The sequence below is a fragment of the Eublepharis macularius genome, chromosome 8, assembly GCF_028583425.1.
Source record: "Eublepharis macularius isolate TG4126 chromosome 8, MPM_Emac_v1.0, whole genome shotgun sequence".
In the NCBI taxonomy this organism is placed as follows: domain Eukaryota; kingdom Metazoa; phylum Chordata; class Lepidosauria; order Squamata; family Eublepharidae; genus Eublepharis; species Eublepharis macularius.
Genome location: NC_072797.1, coordinates 124,709,536 through 124,732,861, shown reverse-complemented (window position 1 = coordinate 124,732,861; position 23,326 = coordinate 124,709,536). Strand labels below are relative to the sequence as shown.

At 46.4% G+C, this 23,326-nt stretch overlaps 2 protein-coding genes across 2 annotated transcripts in view; one reads left to right on the top strand and one right to left on the bottom strand.

The window, feature by feature from the left end:
• The window catches only part of GRIN3A (glutamate ionotropic receptor NMDA type subunit 3A), a 173,749-nt gene extending 172,572 nt beyond the window's left edge, over positions 1-1,177 (top strand). The window contains exon 9 of the mRNA XM_054987645.1: positions 838-1,177. Coding sequence (XP_054843620.1) covers positions 838-1,177 — 340 coding nt within the window. The remainder of the gene's footprint in view (positions 1-837) is intronic.
• Positions 1,178-8,726: 7,549 nt separating this feature from the next.
• RNF20 (ring finger protein 20) overlaps positions 8,727-23,326 on the bottom strand; it is a 38,571-nt gene continuing 23,971 nt past the window's right edge. The window contains exons 15-21 of the mRNA XM_054986523.1: positions 22,614-22,731; positions 22,048-22,197; positions 20,763-20,975; positions 17,403-17,528; positions 11,936-12,076; positions 11,180-11,281; positions 8,727-10,141 (exon numbers count right to left, since the gene is read on the bottom strand). Coding sequence (XP_054842498.1) covers positions 9,965-10,141; positions 11,180-11,281; positions 11,936-12,076; positions 17,403-17,528; positions 20,763-20,975; positions 22,048-22,197; positions 22,614-22,731 — 1,027 coding nt within the window. The 3' untranslated portion in view covers positions 8,727-9,964. The remainder of the gene's footprint in view (positions 10,142-11,179; positions 11,282-11,935; positions 12,077-17,402; positions 17,529-20,762; positions 20,976-22,047; positions 22,198-22,613; positions 22,732-23,326) is intronic.

The following is a 23,326-nucleotide window of genomic DNA, read 5'->3' as shown; positions in this document are numbered from 1 at the left end:
TATTTAGCCTAAAAATAATATCACCTAAAGCTGCTTTATAGTGAGTCGTAGAGTCATAAGCCCGAACATGCCTCAATGTGTATTCAGCAAGTGTAGGGAGACGCAATGTTAGCCGGGAAGCATAATTTTAAAAGACAGAGCCAGGGGAGATCGCTTCTCAGAGGGTTAGTCAGTTTCATCTTCACCTCCCCCAAGGCTCTGTCAATTTCTCCTCTCCAGTCTAAAACTGTGTGTGATGGCAACTAGAGGGCAGCCAGGAATGGAAATGGGCTGCTGCTGCCTTCCAGATCCAGTCAGATCTGGAGAGGTTCTAATGGGCTGAAGTTTTCCTTCTGGCATGTCACAGCCCCTTCGCACAGCTCCAGTGTATAGCAAAGCCTTTGCCCTGCTGCCGGCTCTGTCCTTTTAAACTACCCTTCCCCGCTAACATTGCCTCTCCGGACACGTTCTTCATGTGTCAGATGTCTCGTGCAGAGACTTATACTGTTGGTTTATCCTTGGTCTGTATTATCTTCTCTGGCTCTCATTAGCTTTCCAGGTTCTTTCACAACCCTTGCTACCTGATCCTTTTAACTGGAGATGCTAGGGATTGAACCAGCGATTTTGTGCATGCAAGGCTGGTCCTTTGCCACTGTTTCTCTCTGTCAGCGGCAACTGTTCCCCAGCAGCACCGACAGTTGGTTCCCTAGGAAATTTTGTAGCCTTAGTTTCCTCCTTTTTGGAAGCCTTAGCTGCATGACCAGAGAGAGGTTTTCGCTCCTATGTCTCTATTTCTGGTAAAATGTGAGTGCAAACAGATGGCTGTCTCCTAACCCTCAGTGTGAATCCCTTGTGTAGGTCCAACGCAGGGAACAGCCAGCACTCGGTGTGGAACACTGCCGATCTGGGCAACTGTCATCGGAAGAAATACATCTGCAGTGAGGAGCGGCAGAACGAAGGGATGGCGAAGCCGCGACAGCCAGACATACCTCTCCCCCCAGTGAAAAGGGAGACGCCGGCATCCTTGACCACCAACGGGAAAGCAGAGGCCCTTAACATTGCTAGGACCTCAGTGATCCAAGAACTCTCCGAGCTGGAGAAGCAAATTCAGGTGATCAAGCAGGAACTGCAGATAGCCATGAGCAGGAAACTGGAGCTGGAAGAGCTTCAAAGGACAAACAGGACTGCCGAGTCCTAAGTGGCTATGTTCCTCCTCCTCCCCCCGTGCCCCCTTTCCCGTAACAATTCAAAAACACAGGTGGTTTTTTCCCCCCTTGGTAAAGCCAGAAAGCGGCTGCAGAATTCAACAAGCAATACTTCCTTCATCACCGGCTGCTTCCTGCAAAGGGGAATCGCAGCAAGCAGGGCCTTGAGCTCTCGGCTAGCTCCGTCTCCTGGGAAGGCAGCCTCTCAGAAAGGTGATCTCAGGCTACCGATAACTGAAAGCCTCCGCACCGCACAGCTCCTTTTTTCCTCCTTGCCACGCTCAAACGGGATTTCCACTTTTTAGCCCTTTCTGTGCATTTAAGTTTTGGTTGTTGTTGTTTTTTAAGCAAGAAAGACTTTAAAACGATGATTCAGAGTTGTGTGTCCTGGTGATGCTTTGCGTGGATTTTGCTAAATGAAATTGTAATGGCCTGGCTGGGGTCACCTATCAGACAACAGCTCCCAAGGCCCTGTTAGTGCTGTCGTTCTTTTTACCCATATGGTCTCTGGGAGAAAGAATTCCCTAAAAGAGCCAGAACAAGGGATAAATGTTTCCATTACTACAAGGAGATGGCCCGCTCACAGGACAGGAGAGAAAGAAGCCGTAGAATTCTGGACTCTTAAATGTTCCTCCACATAATCTTCTTGGATGTCGTAAACTAGCCCAACAGGGAGAGGGTGATGCTAAACTTCTACCTCTGATGTAGTTTACTACATACAGGCAGGGCTTTTTTTCAGCGGGAACATGGTGGAACGGAGTTCCGGAACCTCTTGAAAATGGTCACATGGCTGGTGGCCCCGCCCCCTGATCCCCAGGCAGAGAGGAGTTTAGATTGCCCTCCGCGCTGCTCGGCGGCACGGAGGGCAATCTAAACTCCCCCGTCTGTAGATCAGTGGGTGGGGCCACCAGCCGTGTGACCATTTTCTCCGAGGGCAACCCACTGAGTTCCACCATCTCTTTTCCTAGAAAAAAAGCCCTGCATACAGGGAAATACAGTGTAATACATGCAAAAAAGCACATAACCCCTTTCCATTTGGAGGTTGAAATGGGACAGTCCAGACTTTGCCGCCTTCCAACATTTGGCATAATACATAAACCAGCGACAAAATGCAATACGTTGTTTTTCCTTGGAACATTAAGCTTTTCCCCCATTTTCCTAGTCCGAATTAACTGCCAAGGAAGGGGCAGGTCCCTCTCAGGTTCTTTCCATTTGCAAAGAATCTCCTGGCTACCTTTAGCTGATTCGGTGCTATCAACAGGGGGAAAAAAACACAGCAAAGCATTCTGTTCTCTTTGGAAGTTACAGACGGTTTTATCTGTTGGAGGGTTTTGATGGTGTTGCCAATTCCCAGCCTCTCTCATCTTTTTGACCTATTTCCCAATCGCACTAGAGGGACCTGCTGTTTTTAGACCGGAAACTGGGAACTGCAGGCCTCTTGGTCAGCCCCAAGCCACTCCTATGGCTTAATGTTTTTGAAGCGCAGTGGTCTGCTTCAGTGAAACGTGTTGTGTGAGTTGCCAGTGGTGGCTTGCTATCCGGTTGTAAATGTTTGTTCTTCATGCAGGTGTCATACAAGCAGTGGGTTAAACAGTATGTGGTATACAACCACCTGGCAAATCATTTCCCTGCCCCACCTCACCCATACATGCACAGCAAATTGCTTTGCTGGTAGAGCCCAGTTATCTTGGAGCGGTCTGGTCCCCCAGTTTGCAGTTGCCTCCAGAGTCTGGTTAACATGCGCATTATTCTTCTCAAGAGTTAAAGTGGATTATGTACCATAAGCATGCCTCATATCGAGGGGGAACGCGCAGGAACGCAGTTCTGGCAGTTCCCCAAAGAGGTCACGTCAGGTGGTCCCGCCCACCTGACTTGTGGCCATTTTGGGCCCGTTTTGTCCTGGATTGGGGCCAAAACGGCCCAGATCGGACCTCTGACAGGTGGTGGATCACTCTCCTGTTCAGCAGCGGCCCAATCATTACCATTTTGTGTCCCTTTTTGGCCATTTTCAGCCCCTTTTTGCCATTTTGGGCCCAATTTTGGCCCTGAATGGCCAGGATTGGGTCCAAAGCAGCCAGGACAGGTGATGTCAGGGGGTGTGGCATATGCTAATGAGTTATGCTAATGAGTTCTTCCAGCTCTTTTTCTACAAAATGACCCCTGACTATAAGACATCTTATGTCAGGGTCCCCAGTCTTTTTAAGCCTATGGGCACCTTTCGATCTCTGACACAGTGTGGTGGGAACAACCACAAAATGACTGCTGCATAGAGTTGCCAGGCAACTGCTGGGAGATTAGGATGGTGGGGGTCAGGGGGTCAGTATTTACATGTATCACCCTCATGTGTGCACCTCTGTGCCCCACTGTGGTGATGTCGCTTCTGGAAGTGACATAGCATTTGTACACACGCTCCTGCCCCCGCACAGTGATGTCACTTCCAGAAGTGACATCATTGCAGCAGAGCCTGGGGGTAAACATGCCCATTTGCCCATTCTGCCTGCCCAAGGTGGACAATCATCAGGCAATTTGCCTCCTCCCATCAACCACTAGTGACTGGCAGGCGAAGCGGCAAACTGCCAGGAGTTTGCCCACAACCAGAGGGTACCTAGCAGCCCTACTGCCACAGGATACAGAGCCAGATGCAAAAATGACTGCTGCGGGAGGCAGAGCCAAACATAAAGGAAACCCAAGTGCGGGAGAGAAGGGTAATTTTAAAAATAGAACGAAGAAGAGGAGTGAGAGAGGGAGGAAATATTATGATGGCAGCTGCTGCAGAAAAGTTATTTTAATCTGCAAAGTCCATCGGATCTTCAGTGGCCAATTGGGAGCCCTGCTGGGCAACAGCCTCACCTAACCCCACCCTTCTAAACACACTTGGAAGGCACCAAGGAATGTTTTGGGGTGGTGCCCACAGACCTCACATTGGGGACCCCTGCCTTATTTAGAGTGGTGTGAGCTGGCTTTTGCACCTTCGGAAGTCATACGTAAATTGAACCCAGACTTGTATGACCTGGTAACAGGTTTAGGATCAAGATCTTCCGCCAGCTGGGGGAATAATAAAGGGAAAAAGTCGTGGATGGGTGTGGGTCTATCTTTCAGGGAACATTCCTAATGCCTGAGTAAAAACTTGAACATGGCTATACAAAGATGGGAGTATTCCACCAAATCTCGGCCCTCATCTCCCTCCTACCATATTACCCAGATAGTTTGAGAACACAAATGTGTATGAGTGCCTGGAGAAGGGTCCCTCCTACCAGGCAATCTGACCCGCTCAAGCCCACCTCTCTCTTTCCCTCTCTCAAATATCCAAATAACATTTTTCAAATATCCAACCAAAAGCCAGTCCAAAAATACATTCAATATCTCTGGTGTAAAATTAATAATGAAGTCTATACTTGACTTCCAGAGTGCCCCAGCCATGTTCTTTTTCTGGATGAAAACTCGGGGGGGGGGGCTGTCATGGTTGTATGTTTTTGGTTTTAAATAAATTTTAATACTATTTTTAGGCTGGTTGATTTGCACAATGGTTTGGGTTTGTCGATAAGCACTGGTGTCACAGTTATGAGGAAAAAACATGGTTGAGGTAAAATTCTTTTTTCTAAAAAGGAAAACCCAACCTGGATATCAAGACCTTTTTTGTCTATCACGCAGCATTGCTATTAGCAAGCGTAAACTTTTATCAGGCATAAAGGACCATTTGACTTGGAAGTTTTCTGCACAAAAGCCTCAGGAAATGTAAGATATTTTCACACAGGGGATGAAAGGCAGAGAAAGTCGAAGTGCTGAAATCCATGAGCGCTAAATATTCACTGTTCAATTAAGAATAGCCTTGACTGTAAAAAAAAACAAAAAACGTGAAAATCTTTTTCACAACACACATGGACGGACATCCATGTAGAATTTTAAAATAGGACAAGTGGAAACTCATGAGCACTTGGCCAAGGAAGAGAAATATTCGTTTGCTCCTGTTCCAGCATCCACAGGTTCTCCTTGGGTTGCTACAGCACCTCAAATACCCCTGAAATCTGGCCTTTTAAAAAACAATTCACATGCACAATTCACATGGAGGAAGCAGCACCCCAAAACAGGTTTTTAAAGACACCTTTTCTGTAAACCTGGGCAGTCTCCAAGGGTTTACAGACAGCTGAATCATAGCGGTAGCTGGTTCTTATGTGTGAGACTTGTCTCGGCTCAGAGACCCAGCCCTCGGATATTAGCTATGAGGATTAAGAAAATTCATGGAGGTCAAGTCTCCCACTAGTCATCATGGCAGCTGAGGTCCCACGACAAGCAATATCTTTCTAAGGCCTGGTTCAGACATGCAAGAGAATGAGGAGGAAATGGGGTGGGTGGGTGGGGTAGAATAGGTTTTATAGCTTCAGAATGCGGGTGGCAGAGTTCAGTTGTGAATGTTGCTTTACGTAGAGAGCTCCAAGCAAATAGAAAACTAGCCCTGCAAGGATATATCTTTGCCCCCCTCTCCCCCACCCTCATCTGCTAAATTGCTTTTCTATTTGTAAGACAGGAGAACATTCCATGTTCTCCACTCCAGGGAAGACAAGGATGACTATCACCTTTATGCCCCATTTATTTAGTTAAAAAAAAAATTATGTCACCTCTCCAGGAACCTCTACGAGGCAGCGTACAAAGTAAAAATAATAAAAGCAGAACATTAAAAGACATTAGACTAAAATTTAATTAAAATATATAATTAAAATGTATGAGATTCCAAGGTTGGGAAACGAATGCAGGACTAAATGGAATCTTGGTCTGTTCCAGCAATGCAATTTCCATTGATTGAACCTCTGTTGGGAGGAGGGCAGAATCAAGTATGCAGCATCAACCAAAATTTCTCTGCAAACCCAAGGTTTAGTACAGAAAGAATATATTTTTATAAAGTCACTGGATAGTCCAGTCAAGCCCAAACTTGTCAGATCTCAGAAGCTAAGCTGTGTCGGCCTTGGTTAGTAATTGGATGAGAGATATCCAACGAAGACCAGGGCTACAGAGGCAGGCAAGGGCGAACCACCTCTGTTAGTGTCTTGCCTTGAAAGCCCCAGCAGGGGTCGCTATAAGTCAGCTGTGATTTGATGGCACTTTCCACCACCACCACCACGAAGGTAAGATGCCACTGGTTCAAATGTAGCTTCTAGTACAAAGACTAAGAGGTGTTAGCTAAACCATCTGCACTACTGAGATATCTGTCTACTTCACATCGTTCTTGAATGGGTAACTACAAAGTGATTGATGCATTTTACTGACCTTTTGGGGAAAGCGCGCTAGAAACACTAAGGACAAAATCAACTCAATGCGGAGCACTTTTGTCCCATCGCTTTGAACAGATTTACAGTGCAATATGAGAATGTGAGAGACGTGCTAGATCAGACCAGCTGGCCACCTAGTCCAGCATCAGTTGCCAAGTAGACGCCCTGCAGGGCCAACAAATGGCACAGCAGTCAAGGCCTTGCCCGATTTGCCTCTTGGCACTGGTATTCAGGTTTTCTGCCTCTGAATGTGCAGCTTCCCTTTAGCCAGTGATGAACCTCTCCTCCATGAACGTGTCTAATCTTAAGCAGCCGCACACTTAAAAGTCCACTGAAGTCAACGGGCTTAGAAGGGTGGTAACTGTTTATTACTGGAAACTGAAACCAGGAATCACACGGCTTCCCCCATTTATGGAAAAAGCCAAGAGATTGAACAACACAGGAGTACTCTGGTTGGCAGAAAAACCTGCCTAACATGGTTTTGGAAGGAAGAGATTGGTGATACCATGGCTGCTGAAGGCCCATCTCCTCAGTTGCCTTGGAGATTCTAACCCTCCCCCCCCCCTTTTCCTGGCTAGATAGGCCAGAGTGGGAGCTCTCTAGTTGCCAATCAAGCCTGGAGGCCTCAGATTGGGGGCAAGCTAAAGACTGCCACCGTTGCCTGGGCGAGGGAGTATTTGGCACCGAAAGTGTCCAAACCAGCAATGAAACGGTAAGAAAAGTTTGTTTGGTTCGGAAAAACGCGGTCCCACGGAACGCATGGTTCTTTGACTACGAACCGGCCGTTCCGTACGGCATTTTGTTCCGTAGTTCCTTTTGTGCCCATCTCTACTGTTTTAAGATTCCACTGCTAAGCAGACGCTGAATTCTTAAGTCAATATGAATGTTGTCATTATGTACTGTAACTTAGACTAGATTACATCGTAAAACACAAAACTCAATCTCAGTACTATGAATTCCCCCACCATCCTCCTCCTCCTCTTATGGTACTAATTCAGGGTAGGGGTTATCATTTCACTGTCCCATAGTTACATATTCCCTAAAAAAACAGAAATGACCCATCCCAAGGAGTTTTCAATCTAGACAGGACTGAGAACAATCTGAATGCACAGCTATTCAACCGGCTACTATCTAACACTGTTCTATTTACAAAGCTATTTTTCCCCTGGATCTCTCCCTGGCACAGCATGTCTTGCATTTAAACAGTCCATCTGCACTGGCACACACTGCCCAGCTGGAAACAGATGCCTAATTTTATCTTAAGCCACATGAACAGAGTCAAGAAAGGAGTCATCAGCTCCTTTAGGGGCTTTGAGACCTTTATGTAACCAGCGTGTTCCAGTAATGCCAGAAAGGGGTAGTGGCTCGTTTGCTTTTCAGTGCAAAAAAAAAAAAAAAAAGCCCAGAAAGCTTATGAAAAGGTCCGGGGATGGGCAATAAAGCTTGAAATTGAATCGACAGCCTGAGCAAAGGTTGACGTGGCATGCAGGGACGAGCCGTCCACTGCGTCGCCCACCAGAAAGCTGTGTCTTACCTCCTGATGCGAAGTTTAGCAGCCAAATGTCACAGGACAAGGTGCTGAGCAATAGCCGCAATCTTCAGCTGAACTGTGACTTAGTAGAGGAAACACCTGAGATGGAAACAGCAGATAGAAGTCTAAAACTGCCGTTTGCCAGACAATTCTGCGGTCCGGTGGATGTGCCTTTTCTTTAAAACCTCTGCACTCCACCTTTAGACAATTTGTTCCCAAGACAATGTGTACAGAACATCTGTTCAAAGAGAGACCTTCACCCGATCCCTCCTTCTGCCCTAGAACATGGTTGCTTGCTACTGCCCCTTTGTTTCTCTCTTGAGGCCATGGGGGGAAATAACCATCTTGGTTGACACCCAGCCACCATACGCAGCAGAGGCCGGGTGTTGGGTCCTTCCCAGGAGCAACAATGGAAGGCTCTAGGACTAGGGAGATTCTCTCTCTCCACTCCTCTTATGGTCCCTGTAGCTCCTCGATATAACTGGCCTCCTACTTTCACCCGCACCTTTTGCAAAGCAGACGGCCCCTGATGGGGATCTGAATAGGGAGGCACCAGCTGGCTGTTGGACAATGAGGGCTAATAGGAAGCTTTTAAATCCTCTCTGTGGCAAACTTCCTGAGCTGATCTGAATTTCGCAAGATACTTTAGGAAGGTTTCATCACTTTGAGGGGTGAGTTTTAAGTCTTCAGATGTAAAAAAACGAAACAGGACTAACTGCAAGCAATATAAATAGAGTCCCCAAAGAGTTTCTAGAACGGCATGGATTTTATTGTAACAGATTCACTTCCAATCAATCACTCTCATAGCAGAACAAGAACAAAAGAGTGTTGTTTCTTCCTAGAAGAGTAAGGAGAGACCAAAACAGCCTCTGGTGGACTTGCCAGTCCCACAGTCCAAAGGGGTCTCTTGAAGGAAAGCTGGTCTCGGGAATCTGGATCGCAGCCTCAGCCCCACATGCAGATCCTACACAGAACAGGGCGCGGGAGAGCAGTCTCTTCGCTTTACACAGAGCCTACACAGACTTAATGAGAACACCTATGTGAGCAGCCCTACACATATGATCCGTCTGCCACAAAAAGAGAATAGATCAGATGGGGCAAAGAGGTCCTATTTGTATAGGTGTCAGTGCATGTAGGCTTCTGTTTACACAAGACAGGACCACACATGGTCTCCTTGGCTCACTCCCACACCATGCCATGCATAGGACCCACACAAGGAAGTGAATGGTGACCATCAGGCCAAGCTGCTCTTCCTCATTCACCATGTCAAGGTGCACACGCCACACAGATGGCCATTTCTTCGCCAGCCGCTCCACAAAGAGTTTCACCGGCCGTTCTTGCTCCCCTTCAGAAGGGCGGTGCCGGGGCAACTTTAAGCACAGAGCGGCTCCGTGCCGATCTTCATCCTTCTCGTGTGTGGAGTCCCTTCTTCCAAGCTCTTTAACGGGTAACAAGAGCCACACTGAACAATTTCCATCAGGAAGAAATTGTGCACGCTGGAAAACTGCCCCAAGGCTTCCAAACACACGCGCACACCTGCCAGCGCAGAAAGACACAACGCAAGGACATGACCTTGTCCAGAAAAGAAGTTTTCTCCCTTTTCTGACAAAATGGGAAATTAAATTTGGAAGAGACGAGAGACAAAAGGCTTTCTAATTAAACGACCCAAGCTCATTTTCTAGTGCAAGGCTGATGCATACTAGCTGTTGAGTTAGAGCCCAAGTAAACAGCCAATCATCTCCCAATAACCCCAGGCAACCAGGGAGTATTGCATGGAGGCGGGGGGGTGGCAGTCCCCAAGAAAGGAAACAGCAGAAAGAACAGAAGATAATCCCACTTTGCACTCTAACCAGTGGAGAATTGCATTTTTTTAAAAAAACAAGGGAAAATAGCCAACACAAAGCAGCAGTTTCCAGCCTGCAAATTAAGGAGGGTCCTGGGCAGTTGGCAGCAAAGTTGTCTGTCTGGCGCCACCCAGCAGAGATTCAGCCAATGTAGATACGATGGAAGTCGTTGGCCCCAAAGGCAGCGTTGCACTTGGGACATTTACGCTGCCGGGTATCATAGCGGGTTTTCACGCACTCGAAGCAGAAGACGTGGAAGCACTTAGTGAGCACGGCGTCCTTCTTGCGCATGTTACAGCAGGGGCAGGTCAGGCGAGCCTGAAAAACGGAAGACACGCCTGCTGGGACTGGCAGACCTAGGGCTGCCAGGTCTCCTTGCCCTCCTGGCAGAAGGGAGCGGGGGGGGGGGTTAGGGCAGGCTCCCATGTTTCACAGGGGTCAATTTGGGCCTCTGTGAAGCAGGGGAGCATGCCCACCATCAGGAGCGATGATGTCACTTGAGGAAGTAATGTCATCACAGCTGGTGCGAGAGTGCTTGCTGCAGGCTGGACTGGGATATTTTTCACCTCCCGGGCGTGTTCCCTGGGCCTTTTCCCCACCACCGGCCCGGTGAGCGGTGGCGGAGGGCAGAGGCTGGGAGTGGGGGATCCCCTGCTCCTACTGGGGGCTGGCCATCCTAGGTAGACCCTGACAGCTAATGAGCACAAGTTCTCACTCAACATCCCTTGCCGCAAAACAGAATTATTTGGGGATTGTTTGCGCAAGGGAGTTAAGAGAGTATTCTCAGGATTGTTATCATATAAGGATTATAGCTTATTGTTGTCCTATATGAAGAATCAACATGGGGTAGATCCAGAGGAGTCAGGCGTGTTAGTCTGTAGTTGCAAAATAGTAAAGAGTCCAGTAGCACTTTTAAGACTAACCAACTTATTTGTAGCATAAGCTTTCGAGAACCACAGCTCTCTTCGTCAGATGCAAACGTCTATTAATGGTTCTCGAAAGCTTGTGCTACAAATAAGTAGGTTAGTCTTAAAGGTGCTACTGGACTCACTACTATTCTGCAACATGGGGTAGTGGTTACAGTGCTGGATTAGGATCTGGGAGACCCAGATTCGAATCCAAACTCTGCCATGGAAGCTTAATGGGTAACCTCAGACCAGTCGCACACTTTAACCTTGCCTAGAGTGACTGTTGTGGGGTTAAAATGGAGTATTGTTATCGCTGCTTAAATATCTTAGAGAAAGACTGCTGCTTGCTGGCTCATTTCAACAGAATCTAGTGGAAACTGTAGCCCAGTACAACCCCAAGCACGGCTAATCTACCATCCAAGAAGGATTGCTGGTTCAAGTTGCCTACCTTGTAATCTTTGATCTCCTCCATAAGGATCTCGTCACAGTTGGGTACCATGTCAGGTTTTTTTGTGGTCTCCAGCTTCCTCCGTAGTCTGGAAATATCTTCCTGCAAGGAAAATATTAAGCAAACAGGTGCACCTCCTCTCCGGAGAGATGCTCCACTGCGAGGTGCAGAAAAGAACTCCAGGTTGCCTGACGTGAACAGGTTGACTCCCGCAAAGCTTTATAAGCAACAAAGGGGTAGTGGCTCATTTATTTTGGCTTTCTACCTGCTGAAGAACAGTTACTCCTGAAAACATGAAACTACTAACTGTGCTTGTACGCTGTCAGATCAGAAGCGCAGCCGCTTTTAAAACAGACAAGACAAAATCATGGAGGATCAGTCTATTAATGGTCATTAGGTACACAGAGCTTCCGGCAGAAGCACAGCTTTCAGCACTGAATACTGGGTACAGGGGATGGCTATTGTTTTGGTGCCCCATTTGTGACCTTCCTAGAAGCAGCACGCTTGCCCCTTTCGTAAGTGATGTGCTGAGCTAAGGCGGATCACCGATCTGATCCAGAAAAGCAACTCTTAACAATGGCATCTTTAGCCTTTATCTTCCGGTAAGAAAAATGACGAGGGAAGTCGGCTGAAGGTGAGCCACGGAGTCCACAGAGCAGATGGACAAAGGTTCAGCAGAAGGTGTAAAGCAGCCCTGCTCTGCTCAAGATTATGCAATGGGAGGCCGAGGCGGACTGCTAGTCAAGGGCCAGGTACCTGAGCTCGCTTGAAGTTGAACATGTCCTTCTCCTTGGTCACGCTGTTCTCCACAATCTCATCCTGGAAGTCGTGCAGCTTTTTCTGGGCCAGCTCCAGCTGTGCCCGAAGGTCGTCGGCAAGCTGAGCAGCGTCCATGGCCTGCAAAAGTAGTAGTACCAGTAGTAGCAACAACAACAACAACAATAACAGCAACAACAACAACAATAGCAGCTGATTGCTACTGTGTTACATCAGAGTCAGGGAACCTTTCTTTCCAGATGGCAAACATTTGGTTTTGGTGCCCTCGAGCTGATGGATTTGCTCAGTAGTAACAACCCATCGTTGCTTTATTTCAGAACGTCCATTCCTTTCTCTATGGTCGTCCTTCCATTAGCCTGGCCTGGTGGCCTAGCAGAGGTCACAGAGCCCTGTAGCCCATTTACTCCCTGATGTCCAGGAGCTCCAACTTCTGTCGTGGTCCTTGTTCACCCGGGCGACAACCGATCCAGTACGGATCTCCTTTTTGAACCTTTCGCCATGCTGAATGGGTTTGGGATGCTTTTAGTCTGGCTCCTCAGCAAGAGACCATATGGCTTGGGTGACTCTGCTAGTAAACTTGCTATCACCAGCATTATCGTTTGCCTCCCAGGATCACAAAATCCCCACACCACCACAAAATGCAGTGTTATTTGTGGAAAGAAAGACCCCCTGACTCTGATGTAACAGAGCAGCAATCATCTAACCCAAAATGCTCTATAATGAGAAAATGGACTTTCTCAGACATTGAATTTGAAGAAATACAAAGAAAAACAACTGGGCTAGAAGATCAAGAACATAAATGAAGGAAGTGAAGAAATGGAAGAAGTTGCAAGTGAAATAGTGGGAACTGAAATACTGAGGTCAATATTCACAATATGGTGGAAGAACATCCAGTTTCAACAGAGAAGCAAGAAGATTTAGGAAGGAGAATCCACGAAACAATGGCTAGCACGGAGGACTGAAGGAGTTGGCCAAGCTTGAAGCTTGTCCCAAAAAATAAATGGAAGGAAATCAACACAGTCAACTCCACAATTGCTGCAATACCAACTCCCACCCCACAGCAAACAAGCCATTCGCAATACAGTTCAGCTGTGGTCAGGAGAGTTTGGGAATAACACTGACAAATGAACATATTGAGAAAGAAGACACCAAAATGGAAGCATCGCCTTGATCCAAAGTTCAACAAAAGTCTGAAGGATTCAATTCTGTGCTGGAATTGTGGACTGGACACAAGCTGAACTGGATGCACGAGATCGCAAAACGAGGAAAATCACAACAGCCTATCACATCCTACATCCTCGGAGCAACGTAGATTGGCTTTGATTTGTCAAGAAGCAATGATGGCCAAAGGTTGTAAAAGTAAAACAAACAGGAGAAGAAGAAAAAAGGGTGCTGAATGAATACATCAAGAGCAAGACAGAGAAGATGCTGGCTGATGTTAAAAGAGAAGGGATAATTAAAGTTAAGGATAGAAATGTTGAAAATCTGCATAGAGGCACGGCAAAATAAACCACTGCATGGTCAATACATGAGGAATACTGAGAGTAAAGTCAACAAGAGTGAAAACCGGAAATGGCTAACGCAAGGTATACTGAAATAAGAGGCAGAAGGACTTGCATTAGCTGCTCAAGAACAGGCATTAAGAGCAAACTGTATGGAAGGGAAAATGGGAAAGACCACAAATGACAGCAAGTGTAGATTCTGTAATGAAGCAGATGAAACAGTTGGCCATCTCATTAGAAGATGCAGTAACATTACACACACTAGCTGTTAGAATTGCCATAATAAAGCACAAGCTACCATTTGTGAAATATTGATGGGAACATAAACCTAGGAAAGTTGACGAAAATGAGGAAGTGAAGATCTTGTGGGATTTCAAAATCCAAACAGGTAAGAAGTTAGAACATCATATTTATTTAATTTAATTTATATTCCACCCTCCCCGCATCAGCAGGCTCAGGGCGGATTACAACCGGAATAATTTAAAATACAAATAGCTTTAAAACCAATAAAACCATATAAATATTTTAAAAACATACAGCAGCAGACTTCTCCAAAAACCACCACCCAACCATCTCCAAAAGTATTTAACAAGGCTGGATGGGTAGGGGGGCATGTTTTCCTCTAGTCGGCCGGTGGGGAGGCCCAGCCAGCATCAACCATACGCCTGGCAGAACAGCTCCATCTTGCAGGCCCGGCAGGATAGCAAATCCGGCCGGGCCCTGGTCTCTTTAGACAGAGCGTTCCACCAGGTTGGAGCCGGGACCGAAAAGGCCCTGGCCCTGGTTGACGCTAGGCGGGCATCCCTGGGGCCAGGGGCCAGTAGCAGCTGTTTGTCACTGGATTGAAGCATCCTCCAGGGCTCATATTGGGAGAGGCGGTCCCGCAGATATGCCGGTCCCAGTCCACATAGGGTTTTGTAGGTTAATACCAAGACCTTGAATCTAATCTGGTATTCCACTGGTAACCAGTGCAGCTGGCGCAGTACCGGTGTTATGTGTGCATTAGAAGGCACTCTCGTGATGACACGCGCTGCTGCATTTTGGACCAGTTGTAATACTCCAGTTGTTACTGTGGTTGAAAGTAACAAGGTCAAACTGATCAATGTGATAATCCCAGGTGACAGACGAATAGAAAAAAAAGGAACAAAAGAATCACAAAATAACAAGATCTAAGGGCGAAGCTACAAGTGACGAATGACACTTGAACGGCAAGTGTATTTCTCCCTGTTCACTTGCACTCCACTCAATTCACTTGCCGTTCAAGTGCCATTTGTCACTTGTAGCTTGGCCCTAAGATTTGAAGTTCAGCATCTCTAGGAGAAACACAACAGAAAAAAACCCAGGCAATATCGGCATAGACTGGATAACAACTGGAGAGTTGCAGAACAGCTGCATTTCTTGGAACATGGCACATACTAAGACAATACCTCACTGAGTCTTAGATTCTTGGATAAAATCCAAGTCAGTGAAGGACCAAAAAAATCCCAGCCCAAACATCTGGTGGACTGTGATAACATCACACAATAATAAAGATGATGACGAGGACGTTTATTTGGCTGCAGATATTGTTGAGATGGGTCCAAAGGAACAACATCTGACGCCTCATCACCATGCTTCTTAAAGGAAACGGGCAGGGCTTTTGTTCAATTCTCTGTTTCTCGGTGGTTGAGCTTCCAAGCTGACTTGGGACATCTATCTATCTGTTTAGTACACTTCTATCCCACCCTCACTCCAAAGAGCTCAGGGTCATATATGGTTCTCCGTTCCTCATTTTTCCTTAAGAGACAGGTTAAGCAGACAGTCTGGAAAGCAGAATGGGGATCTGAACCTGGATCTTCCAAAGCCTAGTCCACTCTAAACACTACACTACCCTGGCTCCCTTCATAGAGATGCAACTAAGGAGAGCCCTGCTGGAGGAGAACCCAAGGTCCGTCGAGCCGAGAATTCTGCTTTCCCAAAGGAGCTGGGCCAGATGCCACCTGGAAGCTCACAAGCGAACATGAAGGCGATAGCCCCTCCCATACCACGCTCCCCACCCACCAGCAGCTGGTATACAGAGTGTATAGCTATGGCTAATAGCCAGGGGCAGACTTATCCTCTACACCTTTTTTTAAGAGAGGGGAAAATGACGCATATCGAGGCAGTGAATTCTATGTATCCATGCACAATGAGGCTGGGGTGGTGGGCTGTCCTGAATCATGAAGTTCCGTGTATACCTAACAATGAACTCCTAAGCAGAGTTACTCCAGTCTAAGCCCCCCTGATTTGAATGGGCTTAGACTGGAGTAACTCTGCTTAGGATTTCACAGTGAGTGTTACGGGAGAAAAAGCTCTCATCACCGATTTCTATATGTCTATCATATCCCTGCTCCCCGTTTTTCTGAATTAAAAAGGCCCACACTCTTTTGCCTTTCCTCATGGGGAAGGCGGCCCGCCTGCTTGATCACACTGGTTACCCATTCTGCACCTTTCCTTGCTCCAGAATATCCTTTAAGAAGTGGGCGATTTCAGCGGTCCAAGCAAGGGCACGCTACAAAGGTGTTAAGATGCTGGAAATTTTATTCTAAAATCTCAGAGAAAGAGTAAGGGTTTGTTTGTTGGGTTTTTGGGGGGGGGGGGATTCCCTCACCTTTACTCAGAATTTTTTTTAAACGAGAAGAAATTAGAAATTAGACAGGACAAACAGATGTTCTGTCAGTATAACTGATGGCCACATGTCAGGAAGAAACGAACACCACAGGATGGCCATCAAAGCCGTCCACAAGGTTTTCCTGCCATGTACAAAATTTGTATTCTGATCTCAAGCCATGTGCGTCACTCTGAATTCTCTGACCTGAATTATTTTTGAAACCAGAAAGGGGTGTTATGAGAAAAGAACCAGCTCACACAAAGGTAAAGGTAAAGACAGTCCCCTGTGCAAGCACCGAGTCATTACTGACCCATGGGGGATGTCGTATCACGACGTTTTCTTGGCAGACTTCTTACGGGGTGGCTTGCCATTGCCTTCCACAGTCATCTACACTTTACCCCCAGGAAACTGAGTACTCATTTTACTGACCTTGGAAGGATGGAAGGCTGAGTCAACCTTGAGCCGGCTACCTGAACCCAGCTTCCGCTGGGATCGAACTCAGGTTGTGAGCAGAACTTGGACTGCAGTACTGCAACTTACCACTCTGCGCCACATGCACACAAACTAATCCAAAATTAAACAACTTCCAAGCCCCACCTAATACCACATCCCAAGGCTCGAAAATACAGTTCACAAAGGATTGGGATCCTCACAAGCTGCGGTTTCTGTCAGCTTCCTCCTTTCTCAGCAGGCCCCCTGGCCATCTCCTCCATGCTCAGCTTGAGAGTGGCTGAAAGATCCCGACAGGCCACTTTCGAAATCAGACGGCTGGGCTAAATAGACTCAGCAAGGTTTGCATCTCTGCCCGAGCAATTTAGACACCTTGCAAGGACAGCTGTTCCTGATACACTCGCACCACCCACACTGTTGTGCTCATGCCGTCTCTGGAAGGGGAGAATACTTTCACAACATTATCATTAACTTCTCTTCTTCTCCCAACCTTCAACCCCTTGGCGATTCTCCTTCCCTGAGATTCTCATTATTTCTCTCTCCCGAAAACCTCATTATTTTCATCCGGCTGGCCCTTCTTTATTTCGTCAGCTCTTGGTTGTTCCTTTCATCCACTGCCCTTTTTCATCTTTGTCAAATTGCTCAAATTGCTCTGTGGCCGCTGCTTTTGTTCTTTTTTTAAAACTCCAAAGGGTCTGTAATCTGTTTTTGTGTCCTAATTATAGCGCAATTTGAGATTTTGCGATGTTCTCCCAACAAAGAAATCAAACAGAATCATCATCCACCCACCCACTGCCTTTCAAGGGCCTCACACAACCACCTTTCGCGTGAAGACAGACTCGGTGTGGGGTACAGAGGCCGTTACCTTCCGCTTATTCATCTCTAGTGCCTGGGTTCGCAGGCCCAGCTCCTTCTCTCCTGTCCCGATATTGCTCTGGAGCAGGTGCTCTTTCTCCTCTAGCTTCCGCACCACCTGCAACTGGGCATCCACCTTCAAAAGGTAAACATAGAAGAAAAGAAGCATTAAACATTTAGGGCTGACTGCGCTCAAACTTTTTAAAAAATCTGCCCCAAGAATGATACGTCTTGTCTAAACCCCTTGCTTGCTTAATTTTAGTCTGCAGTTTGACCAGATATTCCATGTTCTGCTTTAGAAAAGAGCAAGGGTCCAGCAGCACCTATAAGGCTAACAAAATTTGCAGTAGGGTATGCACTTTCGTAAGTCACAGCTCACAGGTATCTGAAAAAAGGGAGCTATGATGCACAAAAGCTCATACCCTTCCACAAATGTTGTTAGTCTTCTAGGTGCTACTGGACTCTTGCTCTTTTCTATTAGTAGTAGACAAATTTACTGTATGTGGCCATAGGCTTTTACAAGGCTCTTTTCTATTGCTATAGACAGACTCACACGGCTACTCGCCTTGATCCATGTTCCGCTTTGTTTGACATATCATACCTGATACTTTTTTGCATTGTTTCTAATATTATAATCCTATTTATTTATTTTTATATTATTTAGAATATTTCTATGCTGCCTTTTCAAAGTGGCTTACTCTTAAAATCACAATATTAAAACACACACCATTAAAATACAATGTTGAACACTCCTGTTGTATTACTTATTAGATTTATCACACTATTTAATTGCATTATCTTACGCTATGTAATCTGCCTTGAGTTTCAGTGAAAAAGATGCACTATCAATAAAGTGAATAAACAGCATAGATTATTTAGTTGGGTTTTGCTAGGCAGAGGGAGGAGCAAGGAAATATCTAGGACAGTTAAGCTCTACCCCTATTTATTACAACATTTCTGGCTTCTGAAATGGCCAACATACAACTTTCATACCTGAAGGACTAGAAACTTGCATGAAAAAATACCAAAAGCTGAAACTCGGAAACAAATTCTGTATTCTGGCAGCATGGCAGGCACACAAATAGGAAATACGGACAGGGCAGCCAAGCATATGTTGAAGACAATGTTCCATAGGAATCCCCAGCAAAAAGAGGTAATTCTCCAATTGACATGTGCCACTCAGAAGCCTGCCACAAGGCACTATCAATATTCCTTAGAACTGCTATGTAAGGTAGCTCTATATTTCTATAGACAGGAGGCTGAAAAAGTGCAATTTGCTCAAGATGTCAAAAGTGAGTTCATCTTAAAAGATGAGATTCGAACTTAAGACGCTGCCTTCTAATGAGACAGGGCAATTGGACTGGTCCATAACGAGTCCAGCGGCAGCTTTCCAAGGACATTTCCTAGCACAGCTACCAAAGATAAATTTGATCGGAGATGGTGGGCTTTGAATCTGGGATGTTCTGTATGGCAAGGATATGCTCTGCCGCCGAACTATAACCCCTGCCCTATCTGAACCAGGGATTTCCCAGTTACCGATTCTCTCCAAGCCGCTGGGCCACAGCAGGCTGCTGAGCATCATTTGCCGCTTCTCTTCCCTCCCCTTGCCCAAGCCCATTTCTCCATTCCATCAATATCAGAGAAACAGTCGCAACACCTTTTCCTAACTTCCAAACTGATCGGAAAGATTCCTTTGGGCTTTTACTCCCATCGGAGAGAAGGTGGAGGAGTGTTCCACCCGCAGACAGGTGCTGCAAAGTGCTAGGGAGTCCTATGGAACTGATCACCAAATGGACACTCCAGAGGTAGACCTGCATCACCGAAAGCACACCAGTCTCCTTAGATGTCAATGGGAAGTGCTCTAACCTTCTCTCTTACACTGTAGTCTGCTGTGTGTCTGGATTTTTTTCCTGATGGACCAGCATTCAACCATGCGTGTTCCCACCTGCAGTTTGACGCCCAGACAGATACAGGACAGCCACATCAGTGAGAAGCAGGCCTGATAAAAGGATCTACGGGTCTAGTAGACAATACACTGAACACGAGTCAGCAGTGTGATGTGGTGGTTAAAAAGGCAAATGTGATTTGGGGCTTCATCAACAGAAGTATGGTATCCAGGTCACGCGAACTGATGGTATCGCTCTACTCTGCTCTGGTTAGACCTCACCTAGAGTATTGTGTTCAGTTCTGGGCACCACAATTTCAGAAGGGTATAGAGAAGCTGGAACGTGTCCAGAGATGGGCAACAACGATGGTGAGGGGTCTGGAGACCAAGTCCTATGAGGAAAGGTTGAAGGTGCTCGGAATGTTTAGCCTGGAGAGGAGATGACTGAGAGGCCAGGTACTTGAAGGGCTGCCATATAGAGGATGGTGCAGAGTTGTTTTCCACTGTCCCAGAAGGTTGGACCAGAACCAACGGGTTGAAATTAAATCAAAAGTGTTTTGGGCTAAACATCAGAAAGAACTTCCTAAGAATTAGAGCAGTCCCTCAGTGGAACAGGCTTCCTCAGGAGGTGGCGGGCTCTTCTTCTTCGGAGATTTTTAAGCAGAGGCTAGATACCCGTGACAGAAATACTGATTCTGTGAACCTGGGCAGATCATGAGAGGGAAGGCAGGAAGGGTTACTTGAGTGCTTAGTTCTCGTGGCCCCTTCTTATATGCCCAGGGTAAGGCTGATCGCCACCTTGGGGTCAGGTAGCAATTTTCCCCAGGCCAGTTTGGCTAGGGATCCTGACGGTGTTTTGTCATCTTCTGGGCATGGAGCAGAGGTCACTGGGGGTGTGGGGAGGGGAGGCAGTTGTGAATTTCCTGCATTGTGCAGGGGGTTGGACTAGATGAACCTGGAGGTCCCTTCCAACCCTATGATTCTATGAGACGTCAACAAATTGTGCCCATGTACTCTCCAGCTGGTCTTCCATACCATAAGATCGAGGGGGGGGGGGAGGTCCAGGGTCATAAGCTTTCATGAGTCACAGCTTACTTCATCAGATGCATGAGTTGCATATCCATCAGGTCACTGTGTATACACAACAGAAAGGTAACTCACGAAAACTTAAGCTGGAATAAATATATTGTTAGTCTATGAGATGCCACTGGACTCCTGTTTTATTCTGCTGATACAGGCTAATGTGACTACCCATCTAGAATTATCTTCATAAGATCCAGAAAACTTGGTATTTTGAGAAAGCTGAACTCTGCACTCACTTTCACACTGCATGGTTTTTCTGCGATTCCACGGAAAATATGGTATACGCATAACCCCAAGTATGATATAGCAAAATATGTTTCTCACATGTTGTAAGAGCCACCGTCTTAACCCACATTTTGGCTTGTCTTCTGCTCCTCCGGCTCACATAATCCAACTAATTACCTGTGTCTTTAGGGTCAGAACCTGGTCCGCCAGCTCCTCTTTCTCTTCCTTTAGAAGCTTATGGATCTGGTTGGATTTGATGCGTTCTGACATGAGTTTGAAGTTGGCATCGTCCTTCTCCCGCAGCTGCTGCATCAGGCGAATGTTCTGCTCCTGCATGTCCTCAAAGGCTTGGCCTGTCACGTCCATTTCAGAGAGCAGCGCCTCTTCTTCCTGTAAAAGGGTCAGGAAGTCAAGCCATGATTCCAACCTTGCCCTTCTATGGTTACACAGAGCACTTTGTTTTACGATGCCTGCTTATAAAAGACAAATTTAATCAATGTAACTAGAAGAACGACCAAAGAGGATGGGACCTGTTGAAGAAAAGGTCATATTGGCAGGTATGAAAGATGTTTTGATCAGTTTGATTTTTCACACCGGGGAAGTGATCGTTGTTTATGGGAAGGAGGTGGTGTTTTTCTCTACATCAGATTAGGGGGAATCTACGGTTTCTCCTGCAATGCCCTTCTTAGTATGATTTACTAAATTGATTTCCCATTCTATACCCCATTCTGATCTGGTGCATCCATGGATTCTGTTGCTGGTAGTATATGTATGTATATGAATACATATACACATACAAAGAGGGCCCACAAGACTTGTAGGGGATGAGAATTCCTCCCTCCTCCCAGTACCCATTTCCCAGGCATTGGCTCCACTTTCTTTCTGCACTGGCTCTGCTCTTCATGCTTGCCCACTCTTCTCCATCCTCTGACAACCACAGAAATCTCACAAGGTAAGATTCTGGCAGCCGTTTCAGGATGGCCAAGATAGTCTCACAAGATATCAACACAAACTATTTTATGTTTATTTTCTATTTTCCACCCCTACCTCCATTTCTGTTAGGCTTAATATTTTTCTGCAAACCTGGGAGAACCGGGGGGGAATCATAGAATCATAGGGTTGGAAGGGACCTCTAGGGTCATCTAGTCCAACCCCCTGCACAATGCAGGAAATTCACAAATTCCTCCCCCCCAGTTCTTCCCTGAACTTATTGTGCAGATTTTTTGACCTACATTCCGGGAGCCAGGTTTAGAATGGAATACACAAACAGTGCAGACGATGCACGAATCTCCTAGCCAACCAGTTCACCAACGATACCCAACGGCCAGGAAAAGAGCAAAAACATCACTTGATGTGGCTGGTGGTAAAAACCAGGGACAGGAAACAACAACACCACATCGTTCCATCGCCCTTTATTTATTGCAAGAAACCAGGCCCTTCTTAACAAGAGAGCACTCTTAACCTGCTTAGCCATAGCCAGTTTTTTCTGCAAGTATTCAATCTGTTCCTCCACTGCCCGTATCTTCCGGAGGGCATCCTCGTCAGCCATCTTTTTGCTTTCTTTCTTCTCCTTGTCCTCCAGTTCCTTCAATCTTTGTCTCAGCTCTTCCAACTGCAAGCAGAAGTGGGATGTAAGAGGAAAGGGAAATGAAACATTAAATCTAGAAAAGATTTTTTCTCTCTCTCTCTCTTTTAAAAGAGAGTACATTAGAACTCTAATGTACTAAACTCTAAAGAGAGTACATTACTCGAATGTATTAAACTCTAAAGAGAGTACATTAGAACTCGAATGTACTAAACTTCATTCAAAATCTCGAGGAAATTTTTCTAGAGAAAAAAATGAATGTTTTCAAGGAATCACGCGTGATTTGCCTCGATCCACGATACAACATTAGAGGGGGTGCCGCTCTAGGAAGAACTCTCTCTGTTTCACAAGGTAAAACAGCAGTCTTTGCAGATTCAAGAGAAGCCACTTCAGATCTACATTCTATTGGACAAGACAGACAGGACAATGGCAGTCCGGATTACCTCAGCTTTGGCCTTCTTCTCCGCAGCCATGAGTTGAACTTTGTCTCTTTGCTCTTTGGGGGCAGACCGATACATATCTAACAATAACTTCATCTCCTTCTGGCTTTCTTGAGCCTTCCTAAATGAATTGAAAGGTAAACAGACGCACAACAGATTCACAAGAGGGCAAAGCCATCCACTTCAAATCAAGAAGCACACCCAGCTCCTGCCCCAACTCCTCCCATGTCAGGACTACAAGAGCCATTTTAACTTGGGATTCTACCAAGAGTTGCTCAGGGAAACATAGGGAAGCTTCCATCCAAACACATTTGGTACTGTCAAACAGGAACAGACAGGTAAGTAGGTTTGGGCTTCCAATGTGGTCCTGAGTGTCCCAGACGAAGTCTACAAAATCCATTTTTCATCCAAGAAATGAGGGGATTGGTCTGCCAGAGGTAAAAAAGGTAAAGATAGTCCCCTGTGCAAGCACCGAGTCATTACTGACCCATGGGGGGATGTTGCATCATGACATTTTCTTGGCAGACTTTTTGTTATGGGGTGGTTTGCCATTGCCTTCCCCAGTCATCTACACTTTACCCCCAGGAAACTGGGTACTCATTTTACTGACTTTGGAAGGATGGAAGGCTGAGTCAACCTTGAGCCGGCTACCTGAACCCGGCTTCCGCCAGGATCGAACTCAGGTCGTGAGCAGAGCTTGGGCTGCAGAACTGCAT